We start from the raw sequence: 13,468 nt of genomic DNA on the forward strand, positions 1-13,468 counted from the left end.
TAGCCGTACAGGCACACGCAGGGTGCGCTGGAGAGGCCGAGGGACGTTGTGCTCGCCGTACCGAGCCCATGGCCTCCTTCCTTGTAAAAACAACTTTTTAAAATCATGCTAATGAGCCAGAAAGGCTTTGGGGAGCCCCTCTGTGCCCTGGCTCCACAGTCACATTATGCAGAAGCCCCCACTGTAGGCTGAAACTTCTTCTGCTGCAGTGAAGTTACATCAGGCTGAGGGAGGGGGGGAAGTGCTCCTGCACAATGTAAAAGACGTGGATTGTGTGTGAACGGTCTTCTTACTAGTTCTCAGTAGTAATGTCCTGGGCAATCCCTTAACACTCTGTTCCGCTCTGAAGCAAGCCCCCCCCCCCACCCCCCTCTTCCTGATCAATAATGGAAGGTTCATTTGTACATTCCAAGTGTGTGGTGTGAACTTGGCCTAAGATTATTGGGAAGCTGCGTCCTAGGTGATATCCATGTTCATTCTTCTTTCTATTTTTCCCTAATATAGAAAGGGTATGATGATTTGCAGACCATCGTGCCCACGTGCCAGCAGCAGGATTGCTCTATAGGATCCCAGAAGCTCAGCAAGGCGGTTGTTCTGCAGAAGAGTGAGTGTTTTCTCTGTATCCTCCCTCTAGTGTTGTGTAATATGTGATGTAAGCAGCTTCACTTCTTATGTATTCAGTAAATTACAGAAGGGGAAAGGGAAGCAGTCAGCGGACGAGCTCCAGTCTCACGAAAATGCAATTAGAAGCTTAGAATCAAACTAAAGAACCCTGACTATCCCTGACGTGTAATGTCATTATAGCTTAATCCAGTTAGTGGTCCGTACTGCCAGTATATACAGTTACGTTAAGGTCTACCTTCTGTCCGCCAGAGCAAAGAGCCGCAGCAGCAGCAGCAACTCCCGTCCTGATTGCTCATAATAATAATAATAATAATAATAATAATAATTCCTTCTTTATATAGTGCACACAGATTACGCAGCGCTGCACAGAACTTGCCAAATCAGTCCCTGTCCCCAATGGGGCTCACAATCTAATCAACCTAGCAGTATGTTTTTGGCTCCTCTATTTTTTTTTATACCCCACCCCTGGTTCCCTAATGGCCTGGCATTGGGCATTCATCTGCTGGGGTTTACAGTGGATTAGCCATTCTTCTCCATGTAAGGGACAAGCCGCACATTCTCACTAGGAGCCATTATGTGACCATGTATTAGACATGTTTATAGTGACCCCAACGGCATTCAGGCCACATATTGGGTATTGGGCCCTTAGAACAGCAGTAAGGCTACCAGTACAGGAACCTGTGTTGTTCTTGAGCTGCAGAGCTGCAAACAACAGATATGTTCACATATCTGACCACATGCAGATGTCACTATATGTCATTTGTGTGTGGTCCATAGAATTCTATGGGATGACTCAGGCCACAAACACGGCCAGGACTAGGACCTGATCTGAGTTTTCTACAGCCTCTACGTGGATCTGTGAAAAATATGTTCTTATACATGATCCATTGAAATGAATGTGTCAGTGTGCCATCTGAGGAAAAGAAAAAAAATAGCGCACCAGACAATGGGGGTAGTCTTGCTTTTAAACCAGCTCTGATTTTATTGCTGTGATTCTTCCTGCAGCTATAGATTACATCCAGTTCCTACACAAGGAGAAGAAGAAGCAGGAGGAGGAGGTTTCCACACTGAGAAAAGAGGTCATGGCCCTGAAAATTATGAAATCGTAAGTTTTCATCATTTGATTTGATGCATTATGAAGCAAACATACCTTGAGAATGCTGTAGCTTAATTTGGTATTGCTGAAAAAAACATTAACGTTCAGGACCTGGATTGCATGATTGTACATACAAATTACACGGAGCTCGTATTACACACGGGGCGTAGTCCAGACAGGACTAGTCAACCTGAGCTGGATCACTCATACACAGCAGCTGGGGGATGGTGCTGCAATTGATTATTCTGCCTTCAGGCACAACCCAGGGATTACATCATCCTGTGAACCAGTGCATAACTAATGTGCTAGGAGAAGTGCCAGAGCTTCGTTATCATAATTTTATAATTGTTTTATTAGGAAAAACCACTTGACCAAGGGATTAACCAGGATATGATCCTGCATCAGTGTATCTACAGCAGCTTCCAATCAAATGGTAGTTTCCTTTAAGATCGCCTCTTACTGTAATGTGTTTTCACTTTTAGAAACTACGAGCAGATTGTGAAAGCTCATCAGAATAATCCTCATGAAGGGACGGACCAGGTCTCTGACCAGGTGAAGTTCAGCGTCTTTCAAGGCATCATGGATTCCTTGTTTCAGACCTTCAATGCGTCCATCTCTGTGAACAGTTTTCAGGAGTTGTCTGCCTGTGTCTTCAGCTGGATAGAGGAGCACTGTAAGCCGCAGGTATGCCATAATACTGTACACTACAGCCTGCTCAGCTGCTTCTTAAGGGGCTTGTCTTTACCAGCGTTGAGTGAATACCCCCCCCCCCCTCCTGTTAAGAAATTAAAAACTTTATGTATGCTAATGAGGCAGTTGGTGCACCCAGGGGTGTCATCTCATTAGCATATAGATTTAAATAGGAGTATTTCATAAAAGGATCTAAATAAAGGTTTGTTAGAAATCCCATCGCCAGTAGTAGCAGGCCCATGCACAGTAGAGATCACTCTCAGGCTCCGAATACAAACAAGAGGACGGGCCCTTTATTATCCTCGCACCACACAGAGTCACATATATAAGATGTTGTAAACCCAGACTTTCCTAGCCTGTGGGGAATTTGGAGCCGCTAACCTGCAGTGATTATGGCATTTGTCTAGTTATGTGGAGGGAAGATCTGATCTACACAATTATGTTCTTTTCTGGTGCTTTATGATATTACCATGTCACCCTCTCTCTTCTCTAGACCCTCCGTGATGTCGTGCGCGGCGTCTTACACCAGCTGAAGAATCCGCTTTACTGAGACGTCACCGCTCCGTTTCTCATGCACTGTACCTGGACTTTACGTATAAAGCAATGTGGAGGCTACAGCTGAGCATTAAGGACACTTTTAACCCTTCAATGCCAAAAAATGGACTGATCAGTGCTACTAAGTGGTATATTTCTTTCTCTTCCAATATCTTTACTTTGACAATGGACTCTTAATTGTAATCTAAAATTTACTGGTGATACCCAAGAGTTGGCATTTACTACATATTTGATAAGTTGGGGGGGGGGGGGTTCACGTCTTTATGAACATCTAAAGCATAAGTACAGTGGATGAGAATCTGTTCGCCTTAATGTCAGCAGTGGAAGTAATGGTGGGGGCAGGTTGGAAAGCCTTTTGACTCCATTCACATCATGGTGCATAAAATCTTTCATAAGCCCCGGAGTGCTGTGATAAAAACCAGCAACTTGCTTAGATCCATGTTTTGTGAAATAACTTAAGTATTTTGGGTTGGTGCAGTTCCTACCAGTATCATATCATGTGAGGTAGAAACTTGGTCAACCACAACTAAATGGTCATCAGGTTATGGGGCACATAAAAGTAGAAGCCCTCAATTATCCTGAAATTTGTAATTTCTTCCTGGGCTTAACTTACTGCAGTGGGATCTCCAATGTCTGTTTTTATATTTATTTCTTTTGCAATGTCCTTTGTACAGCTGATTTATAATTAAATTTATGACCTATGACCCTGGATACCTCCATTGATTCAGTAAAAAAAACGGTAGCACATAAAAATACCACATCTCAACACAAATGTTCTTTATAACAGAGCAAAGAAAATGTACACAACGTCTTCTGTATTTACAAAGGTAAACCAAGTCCATGTCGCTCTAGGATGAGGAATATGTGATCCGAATGTTCTAGGTCACTTTTTGTGTATGTTTTATACAACTGTGTCACCAGACTACAAACTGTGCAGTCTGATCCTGCGGTCACATTAATTTGTCCCCTGTAAATGTAGCAAGAAAAGTAAGGTAGGACAGCATACAGGTTGAGTAGTCTAAAATCATATCAAAAGTTTTAGTCCTTCATAGGAAATGAAAATTAAACTGGTGTTTTTGGTGGGGAAATTAGAATCATAGCTTGGATAGATCTGCCAGTTCTTAGACTCCAAGTAGTCTACAGGACTGTACAAAAAGTTTTATATTGCTGCAGTATCTTTTATACAAATGCTTATATACAAATGAAAGGATTTCTTCTCGGGATACATGGCTCTATGTTAGACATCTGGGATGGTGACATTATGATCTTCATCTGTTTCAATTCCAACTTCTTCCTACAAGAAAACAAAAAGATGTAACTCAGACACTAACATTTAGACCGGTCTATCGAGCAAGGTGAGAGATGGGGCTGTAAAGTTGAGGACTTGGAAGTTTGGCTTACTAACTTCAACGTACTGGTCCCTAACTCCACAGTCCTATTTTCTTGGTCACTCAGCAGCGCTGAGCTAAATGCTGGCATTCCCTCCAAGCAGAGGTCGCACTAACATTTTTCCAGAAGGGTAATAATACTCCTCTCACAATTTTTGAGGAGTATTTTTAACCCAGGAGGAGTACTAAATTTTCACTAATAAATGTATAACTCCTAGGCGTATATATAGTGTTAAGAGACGTCTATTAATACAAGGAAAAAGTTACAGCTCCTGTTTTCTGTGCTTAAAAGGGTTTTCCCACAAATTCAAGTTAGGCCCTATCCACGGGATAGGGTCTAATTTGAATTCTCGGGAAATGCACACGTTTTTTATGCGTTTCTGACGCATCCAAAGGCTTCACATGTTGAAGTAACACTGCGTTTTAGCAAATGCAATGGAAACGCAATGTTACTTTAACATGTGATCAAGGTTGAAGCCTTTGGAATGCGTCAAAAACGCAACGCATCGTGTGAAGGCTCCCTCAAATAGCAAGTATGTATTAAACGAGTGCTGCACAACATTTTTATGGTGTGTTCACACATGGCATTTTCAAACACATAAGAACAGCTGAGAAGAGATTTGCATAATTACATTGCTGTCAATATTGTGTTAACAAAACGCATGCATCAACGCAATGTGGACAGCAATATAATTAGGCAAATCTCTTCTCAGCTGTTGTGATGCGTTTGAAAACGTATGTAATAACCTCACCCTTAGGGCGCTGTCCCACGTTGCGTTTGCAAACGCAGACAAAACCGCGCCCACCGGGGCGGTCCGCGGTCCAATCGCATCGACGTTTCTATGGAAACGCCTGCGATCAGGTACGAGCCGCCTGTGTTTTGCGTTAAATTAATGCAATGCACTGGTGGCTCGTTCCCGATCGCAGGCGTTTCCATAGAAACGCTGATGCTATCGGACCGCCCCGGTGGGCACGGTTTTGTCTGTGTTTGCAAATGCAACGTGGTACAGCGCCCTCAGGCTACATTCACACTACCATATGGGGGCGTATGTAAAACCACAAGCTTGTGGCTGTACATATGTCCCCAATAGATGGCCACACAGAGTGATACCGCTCAGTACATGGGAAAATGACATGTCTTTCCCCGTGTACGGCCAGTACCCAATGCATTTCAATGGAGAGGGTCGGGGTCACCTCCTCCTCCTCCTCCTCCTCTCCATGGTGCAGAACGTACGCCTGCCTGGCTCCGGCCTGGCGGGCATACGTTTGTGTGAATGCAGCCTTATTGTCTACCCAGCGGACTATGGCTGACGGCGGCCCCCAGACCAGTCCGGGGCTGATGCTGCGGAAATTTTATTTAATTCGGTTTCTGCGGTTTGGGAACATAACCCTTTTTTTTTTTTTTTTTTCATTATACAGGGGCACATTTAGGGAGGAACACATAATATATGTGTTCCCTGTTTTTTTTTTTTTTTTATAGATGACAGATAACAGTGATCTAATGGTAAGAGCCCATTGGATCACTGTCATCAGTGATCTGTATACAGAGACATGCAGAGAGGATGCACAGCACCTTCCCTGCAGCCTCTCACTGTATACAGGGGCTGCTGTGACAGGGGACCGATTATTATCAGTCCCCTGTCACAGTACACGATCGGACTGTCACATAGACAGCACGATCCTGTTACTGGCTGTGTGCACACCGATCAGGAGCACAGCCCCGGTAACAGATATCCCTTCCCCGCTCGGCTCCTCCATCTCTCACCCCCCGCTTGGCTCCTCCATCGCTCACCCCCCCCCCCCGCTTGGCTCCGCCCCCACCACTCGCGCGGCTCCGCGCGGGAGAGGCACGGACGGTGAGCTGGAAGTCCCTCCCTGTCCTGCCTCCAGCCACTCAGCGCTGCGATCCTGCAGAGAATATCTTGCAGGATCGCAGCCGGCAGTGTCACCGCTTGGAAGCGGCAGCTCACAGGAAAATCACCAAGCGTATTAATACGCTTGGTGATTTTTTTGGGGAGTAAATCAGCCTCTAAACGCGTCTATGACGCGTGTAGAGGCGTTATCGCGACCTCTGCCTCCAAGCACCTTTTTCCTTTGATCTGCAGCATAGGAGCTTCATTACTGAGCATGTACATAAAGTGCAGCCGCATTCATCTCAACTAACATCTTAGAGCAGTGATGGCGAACCTTTTAGTGACAGAGTGCCCAAACTACAACCAAGACCCACTTATTTATCTCAAAGTGCCAACACAGAAATTTAATTTGTGTTTTATACCCCTTGCTGTCACATCTTATATTCATAATCGCACTCTGAGGAAACCAATAAAGCAAAAAATAAAAGAAATTTGGATGATCATTGTAGCTTCCTTCCAGGATCCTCTAAACAAGAAGAATTGTCAGGGCAGGAGCTACAATGATGACCCAGATCTGTCCACACATCCCCACTCCTCCAGTAGTCCCAGATAGCGCAGTCTGTGCACAGCAAGTCCTGGGCTTTCTGGGACTGCAGGAAGATACCTGGAGTCATCTCTGGTGATGGCCTGGGTGCCCACAGAAAGGGCTGAGTGCCACCTCTGGCACCAGTGCCATAGGTTCGCCACCACTGTCTTAGAGGATGTACAACATTTGGTTAATCAGCAGTCTGTACCCTACTGACAACCAGAGTTAAATGAGTGTTTCCATAAGTGATGAGCAGCTGACAGATCCTCACTGTCCCCCAGCATTATCTGCTCTGAATGCCATATTTGGTTTCTAGGGTGGCATTTTGTGCTGTACTGTGGGTGTTACTGCAGCTAGGGTGCTGGTTACTGATGCTGCCCCTTAAAGTTGAGCAGTATGACAATATGGCCATCAGACCAATAAATGTTTTCCCTTGGCCTAAATCCTTAAAGCAGGAACAAAACACAGACACTTAAAGTGTAAGAGGAATCTTATGTTTCCATGAAGCACATACTTCATTGATCAAACTGGCTTTGGTCCATTTTATCATGAATTCGACTTCACAGCCCTGGCGAGAAAGAAGTTTTAGGGTATCTGCACACTTTGCGTATCACTTGTAAATCCTAAGCATAATACAGTAGTAGAGGATTTATGATAATCCCATATTACTTGTTGCTGTGGTGTTAAAATGAACTTTTTTCCCTGGATTATTCATCTTGAATACTAAAAGTGAGATTACTTACAAAGAACTGCTTTTTGCTTTTGGGGTACCCTTCAAGGATGGCATCAAAAATATCCGTAGCCTAAATTGTAAAATAAACATTATGGTCAAAAGTATATTTTGACAGACGCAAAGAATCATAAGGCTGCTTTCACATGCACGTGTAAAAATGGCTGTCCGTACTGCTGCGGGCGGCCCCATTTCAATGGGTAAATTTCCATCCATTTTGATGGACATATTGCCCATTGTGCCGTACCATACTGGGGAAAAAGATGGATCTTGCTCTATTCTTTCCCTGTAAGTATGGCCGTTCCATACTTCTCCCCAAGGAGATACGTTTGTGTGAATGCAGCCTTAGTCTAAGGCAGTGTATTCAGGACCATCAAAGAAAATGAGGGGAGGAAGATGACAGAGGTCATAGTAGAAAGGAAGCAGCTGTAGTTCTCTGGAAATCCTGTTCTGCTGGCTACATCTAAGTGTAGTTAAAACATTAACAATACCGCTTGCTACAAGGCCACACGTGACCATAGTTCTGTGAATACAGTTTCACGGACCGACCACAGTGTAGAGGACAAAACTCCATGCCAGAAGCGATACAGGATACTAGGAGTCCCTGCTTCCAATGGCACAGCTGCACCAAACTGATTATGATTACAGAGGTGAAGAAGGGACTCCTAACCTCATATTTTACTATGATACACAGAATTCCACCCCTTCCGCACCTATACTGTACTGAGGAGACCCAATTGGGTGGAAACATTGCTGTCTACAGTCGGGAATATGTTCCTTCTGGAATAGATATACTGGTTTGGTTTTAATCCCGCATCATATCATAAGGCCTCTTGTAGGTCATGCTTGATGTCAAGGGATCTGCCTTTCATGGTAGCTAAAAGAGGCGTGGTTTTCCTTATCCAATCCGAGAAAACGTTGCATATTTTCCCAAAAGAACCAAACACAGTTGTGTGGCGCTGGCCTAAGATGGTAGCAATACTCACCATGCGCTTCCTCTTCCTCCATTCTTTACTGTACTGCTTCCGTTCACTGTATACCTGGAGGAAACATTTCACATAAAATATGTAACACGATCTCCAGATTTGCCATGTATGTATTTTTTTTATATATCATTTATTACTAAATCAAGTCCAAATAAAAGCCCTACATATTTCTCATCCGCATCCTAGTCTATCCCATACAAGTCTGTTACAAAAATAATTACAAATTATAAAACAGTGCATCACGGAGCCATCCAGCATTGCACTGTACCTTCTCTTTCTCCTCCGGGGTGACGTGGTTAGTTGCAGATTTAATCTTCTGCAGCTTTTCCTGGTGTCTACTACATTCCTGCTTTAATTCCTTGATCTCTTTTATCATCTCCTCCGTTGTCATGGAGTTGTTCAGATCTTTCAGTTCTAACAAAGGTAATAAAAATGTATAGCAAATCACTGAACCTACAGAAATTTGTTTTCTGTCAATTATAATCAATAGTGTCACCAGTATCCACAGCCTGGCTCAAGCTTCCCATTTTCAACCATAATACTTGATGTCTAACTAAGGCTGTTTGCACACGTGGATTATTACCTGCAGATTCTTTAGCATAATACAATAACAGTGTTATGTATGAGAGATTTATAAAAATCCCATATACACATTGCGGAAACAACCAGGAGGGAAACTGCTTTTGCTAGGGATTTCTGAATTTGAAGTATGTTCTTTCATTGCTGCGAATCACTGCACACAGAGTTTAAGCTGTTCCCAACCACAAAATTGTGGCATAAAATGCATGAGAAAGCAGCCCATCTAGGCTGGATTACAATATTATACTATACTATTATACTGTGCAGAAAGCTTTAGTAGATTTGCCGAGCCGGAGTCAGAAACCGCTGGCCATACATTCAGAGAAAATGTGCACACTTCTGAGAATAACCTGCTTTCTTATGTGTATGGGGCTTCCAAATTTCCATCTGATGTCAGATGCCATGTGAGTTAGTATAGGATTTTAAAGTTGAGAGTCCCCTTAAACGACCCATTAAAATCTGCATAAAAAAACAGAGATGGTGCCCCTGTAGATTTGCACATGTATTAGCTTTGCACTGTTACCTATCTTGGTGCTCAGGAGAACTCAAAATCAACCACACTAATCACCATGCAGAAAGGCTTACTGCTCTACTGTTCTGCAGAACACATGCATGCTTGGCCGAGACAAGTGTGCATTTTATGGAGATATTTCGCCGAATAGCATACTGAGGGCACGTCCACACCATGTGTTCCGAAGGCTTCAGCCACGATCACATGCCAAGGTTACATTGTGTTTTAGTGAATGCAGTGGAAAGCAATTTAATCTCAGCATGTGATCATGATTGAAGCCTTTGGAATGTGTCGAAATCGCAGAAAATCGTTGCAACGCAACGTGTGAACACAGCCTTAGCACATAGACATATACATAAATGGGGAGATTTAACAGAAGTGTCTGGTTGGAACTGGAACAATTCTGCTCTCAGTCAGAGCTCAGCTTTTACTTTCCCACAGCTGTTTATAAGAATAAATCTGAGCTCTGATTGGTTTCTATGGGCAACTCAAACAGTTTTAACTCAGGCACTTCTGATAAATCTCCCCCAATGTGTACATGAGAGCCAAGTGAATGGTTTCTATTGCAGCACATAACAAACCTGTCTCCAGCTGCCGGCAGCTCTGCTGGACACTCTGCACTTTACTGGAAAGCTCGGAGATCTTCACATCCAGACTCTTGAGTTCTGTCTCACTCACATTTGGGAACTGTTCCTAAATGTAAAAAAAAAAAATATATAAAATTACAGTATGGCCGTTAAAATGAAACGGTTATTCCAAGATGTTTCTTTTTTATCTATAGAGTAGGACATCAATAATAAAAATCCTTTACATGGGGAGACTCATACTTATCTCACCTGATCAGCAAAGTAGATTTTCTGCTTGCCATAAACCTTTTCCTTGACTTTTCCCTGCTGGGCAAGTAGCTCCATTGCCTTGACGACAGCCTGGAAGGAATAAACCATGATATAAACTAAAATGGGAAGAGGAAGCAAGTTCAGCTTTAAGGGGTTTTCAGGGATGATAAAATATCCTATCTGCAGCATTACTGCGATACAGAAGAGGCAGAAGTCTTCTTATATTGTACATTTACATATAGGTCTTACCTCTCATCATATCATAAGTGAAATCCAGAGCAGCCACCACAGTAAAGCTGCAACTATACAGCGCGTCCATGAAATGTGTGCAGATGCAAAGCAAAATATTCCTATGAATAAGGGATATTCATCATAACACTTACAGTTTTCCCAAGACCATGTTCCCTCTGCAGGTTACTGAAGACATCCTGGGTGCTGTACGGCCGGTTCTGGTCATTTAGATACTTCAGGATAAGGCCGCTGGCTGTAGGAAAAGATCACAGACACTTTTATAGGGGTTGTCTATGACCCTCTACCTGTAATATAGGTACCCTAGGCATTACATGACATGTCTGTATTGTCAGGGCCACCAGTGTCCATGATACAGGGAGAACCATAAGAATGGGGTCCCTTAAACACCAGGAAGCACAGACGAGCAGCAGATTCATTCAACTCTATAGGACGGAGTAAAGTACAGACAATAAGACACACTATATCAGTGGTGGCAAACCTATGGCACGGGTGCCAGAGGTGGCACTCGAAACCCTTTCTGTGGGCACCCAGGCCTTCACCCCAACTCCTAAATTGCCAGATAGGACTCAAGGCTTTCTCCTGTGATCCAACACCGCCCAGGACGTGCCAAGCTCAGCGCTATTTTAAAGCGACATCCTTGGCTGCCAGGACTACAGGAGGAGCAAGAAGGTGTGGATAGAGATGGATTGTCATTGGAGATCCTGCTGGAAGGAAGCTACAATCCAAATTTCTCCATTATCTTTTTATTGTATTGGTGTCCTCAGGACACCAATACAATTAAAACTTGATACCGCAGGGATCAATAAATTACTGCTTAAATTGTCATGTTGGCACTTTGCGACATATAAGTGGATTTTGGTTGTAGCTTGGGCACTCTGTCTCCAAAAGGTTTGCCATCACTGCACTATATGAATGCCAGCAGTGGACCCTGGAAATATCTAAAGGGCCAACTCCCGTCACAACCATTATATTATATTCATCTCAGATCACTGGTGCAGCTCCAGAGATCAGATGCCGAGGCTGGTTACTGCTTCTCAGATTCCATCCACTGCACAGTGATAACAATCTATACAGATCCCACCCACATGCTGTAAAAAAACCCAGAGGTCTTAAAAGGGGCAGGGGGAAAAAATCGAATACAATTTTTTTTACATCTGTTCAGGCGCTTAGAACCAGAAAGCTCGGCTGGTGCTAGTATTCACAGGACCCCCCCCCTATAGCCAGTAACAAGCCTCTTCAGACTATGGAACTTTGCTTCTGTTTTATACATTGGCGCTTTTGCATCAGTCGTCCACCCATTTTTCAGAGATGGTCATAAACTATGGGATGGAATTTATCATACACCAACGCTCCGTGCCTAGACCTGCCTGGCGTAGAATTGGGCTGTAACGTTGAGTCCTGGGTATTCCCAGGCTATAGTGAGTGCACAGGAAGGAACACCCTGCGTCCCCCTTCACAAGGTGGTGTAAATAATCACAATTGCTGGTGGTTCAGGGCAAATTTCAGGGCGGGTATGCCAAAAAAAGGCCTGGTAAATCTACCACTATAAGTGATCCGTAAATAAACAAACAGTTCTGACTAGGACATGTTCACACCATATACTGGATCGTTCGTGTGTGTGGTCAATGAATCTGTCCTTAATGATTATTGTGATTTATTAGACAATTATTACTGTGGACTCTCCTTCTGGACTTTAACCTTTGTAAAGCAAATGTCAAAATCCAGACTAAACGCTGCTGTTTTTGGATGTTTGTTGATGCCGCCTCCTCTTCCTCTGCCCAGTTTTTCCAGAGCCGTACTAAGGGTGGTGTCACAGGTTCCCGTTTTGATTCAGTTTTGTAATGGAATAAAAAACGCGCTGGATGATCACTTATGCGTTTGTACGCAAACACACGCAATCGGCAATCACCGCCCAGTGTCTTGTGAAAATGCAAGACACCAGGCGCTGATTGTATGCAAATGCATATGCAATCGTTCACAGTCCGCCCCAGTGCGTTTTGATTCCGTTACAAAAACGGAATCAAAACTCTAACGTGTGACACCACCCTAAGGTGCGTAGACCCTTACATGACCTCTGTATCCCCTTCCATCAAATGTAGCTGCACATCACCAAAAACTCAAACCTGATCCTCTTGTAGCACATCCCAAATTATATTTAATGAGATATATAGCTCTTCACTGATAACTCTCCAGTATATACATGACTACTAAAAGAAGGGCGCTGAATGGTGGGGCCAGGCCAGGGATGTAAGGAACATTGCAGTTCTTGTCCAAGGCAACCAATCAGGTCATACATTTCATTAACCAAAGTGACTTTGACAAATGAGATCAGGAATCTTATTGGTTGCTGTGGACCCTGACATTTATTACAGGTATTACCTCCACTACAGTAAATCCAGTGTCCTAGTAATAAGTGCGGTAGTAGCGGCTGCAGAGCGGTGTGTACAGGGAGCAGGGGCAATGTGCGGTATATGTATATATGTGACAAGCTCACTCACCCGCAGCGTCCTTTGATTTGCTCATCTCTCGGTATCCGCAGCGCTGAAGTAACCTGGTAACTTGAGAATCCCGCCACGGCGCATCACGACATTTCCACTTACGACTCCAACATCTGCTGGAGGCTTGGAACGCAAACAGGAAGTAGTCCGAGCCTCATCCAGAGCGAGGCGCGCACCGCATATGATAAGCCAAGCTCAAGGGTATTACCAGGCCCTGCACACAGCTGTGCCCTAAACATTTGCCCCCACTGGTGGTTGTTTCATACTGTAACACGCGTTTCACA

The 13,468-nt window shown here is 43.9% G+C and overlaps 2 protein-coding genes across 5 annotated transcripts in view; one reads left to right on the forward strand and one right to left on the reverse strand.

The window, feature by feature from the left end:
* Positions 1-3,669, forward strand: part of MLX (MAX dimerization protein MLX) — a 9,641-nt gene extending 5,972 nt beyond the window's left edge. For all 4 annotated transcript variants that reach the window (XM_072111732.1, XM_072111733.1, XM_072111734.1 and 1 more), the window contains exons 5-8: positions 505-604; positions 1,630-1,729; positions 2,203-2,404; positions 2,904-3,669. In XM_072111732.1, the coding sequence (XP_071967833.1) occupies positions 505-604; positions 1,630-1,729; positions 2,203-2,404; positions 2,904-2,960 (459 nt within the window). In that variant the 3' untranslated portion in view covers positions 2,961-3,669. The remainder of the gene's footprint in view (positions 1-504; positions 605-1,629; positions 1,730-2,202; positions 2,405-2,903) is intronic.
* PSMC3IP (PSMC3 interacting protein) lies at positions 3,226-13,339 on the reverse strand. Its single transcript, XM_072111737.1, has 8 exons — positions 13,185-13,339; positions 10,818-10,918; positions 10,435-10,524; positions 10,180-10,291; positions 8,777-8,922; positions 8,509-8,562; positions 7,536-7,595; positions 3,226-4,259 (listed from the first exon to the last, which is right to left on the reverse strand). Exons 1-8 carry the CDS (start codon positions 13,207-13,209, stop codon positions 4,203-4,205), a joined length of 645 nt encoding a protein of 214 aa, XP_071967838.1. The 5' UTR covers positions 13,210-13,339; the 3' UTR covers positions 3,226-4,202.
* Positions 13,340-13,468: the final 129 nt, after the last annotated feature.

This window comes from Engystomops pustulosus, chromosome 6 (assembly GCF_040894005.1).
Source record: "Engystomops pustulosus chromosome 6, aEngPut4.maternal, whole genome shotgun sequence".
In the NCBI taxonomy this organism is placed as follows: Eukaryota; Metazoa; Chordata; class Amphibia; order Anura; family Leptodactylidae; genus Engystomops; species Engystomops pustulosus.

Bases quoted from the DNA above. Each gene is read 5' to 3' on its own strand.
- PSMC3IP (XM_072111737.1), bottom strand. From the start codon at position 13,209: ATGAGCAAATCAAAGGACGCTGCGG. The intron at 8,563-8,776 runs GTACAGTGCAAT...TGTTTCCTCCAG, and splicing joins CCCCGGAGGAGAAAGAGAAG to GTATACAGTGAACGGAAGCA. The intron at 7,596-8,508 runs GTGAGTATTGCT...TTTACAATTTAG, and splicing joins GGAGGAAGAGGAAGCGCATG to GCTACGGATATTTTTGATGC.